The following is a 645-nucleotide window of genomic DNA, read 5'->3' on the forward strand; positions in this document are numbered from 1 at the left end:
CCCACCAGCACCTTGGAGGCCACACTGGGGGGGAGCTGACCCCCCTCTGAGCATCACACCCAGAGCTTCTCTGCGAGGGGCACGCTGGCTACTGTGGCCCTGTCACCTCAACCTGTGCCAGCCATCCCCAAACTACAGGGCACTTCCTCAGTTTCCATTCTCCCTGCCCAATTTCTCAGGGCTCACCTCACCAGCATCCTTTCAGTGGGAGACCTCCCTGGCTCCCAAACCCCCAAGGGGAAGGCACGCAGCCCCAGCACTGCTCCTTTCGCTGCAGCGAGACGCCGCAGGTGTCAGAGCAAACACGTCTGCTTCGCACGCCCCTCGTCTCCGCAGCGCCGGCCAGACGCCCACCACGCAACGCTTCCTCCCTCCGCGTCGCCATCTGCGCCACGGCCGGGGCGCCCACGGCCCCCCAGCACCACCAGCGGCAATGCCACGGGCTCCGTGGGGATGCTACGGTCCATGCCGTGGGATGCACAGGGATGCTCTGATCCGTGCCATGAGCTCTGCAGGGATGCTCCAGGGCTACCCCCGGCTACTCACGCGCATCCCGCCGTGACCGCGGTCGGAGCCATCCCAATTTCTACCTCCTCCTGGAAATTTCCAGGGCTCAATGACTACTGCCAGCGTGGCCCCCCCCCC

General features: G+C 65.9%; 1 protein-coding gene across 1 annotated transcript in view; it reads right to left on the minus strand.

Moving 5' to 3' along the window:
* Positions 1-467, minus strand: part of LOC104536988 (EF-hand domain-containing protein D2-like) — a 2,194-nt gene extending 1,727 nt beyond the window's left edge. The window contains 1 exon segment of the mRNA XM_010179745.1: positions 355-467. Within this exon segment, the coding sequence (XP_010178047.1) occupies positions 355-467 (113 nt within the window).
* Positions 468-645: the final 178 nt, after the last annotated feature.

Source organism: Mesitornis unicolor, unplaced genomic scaffold (assembly GCF_000695765.1).
Source record: "Mesitornis unicolor isolate BGI_N332 unplaced genomic scaffold, ASM69576v1 scaffold43022, whole genome shotgun sequence".
In the NCBI taxonomy this organism is placed as follows: domain Eukaryota; kingdom Metazoa; phylum Chordata; class Aves; order Mesitornithiformes; family Mesitornithidae; genus Mesitornis; species Mesitornis unicolor.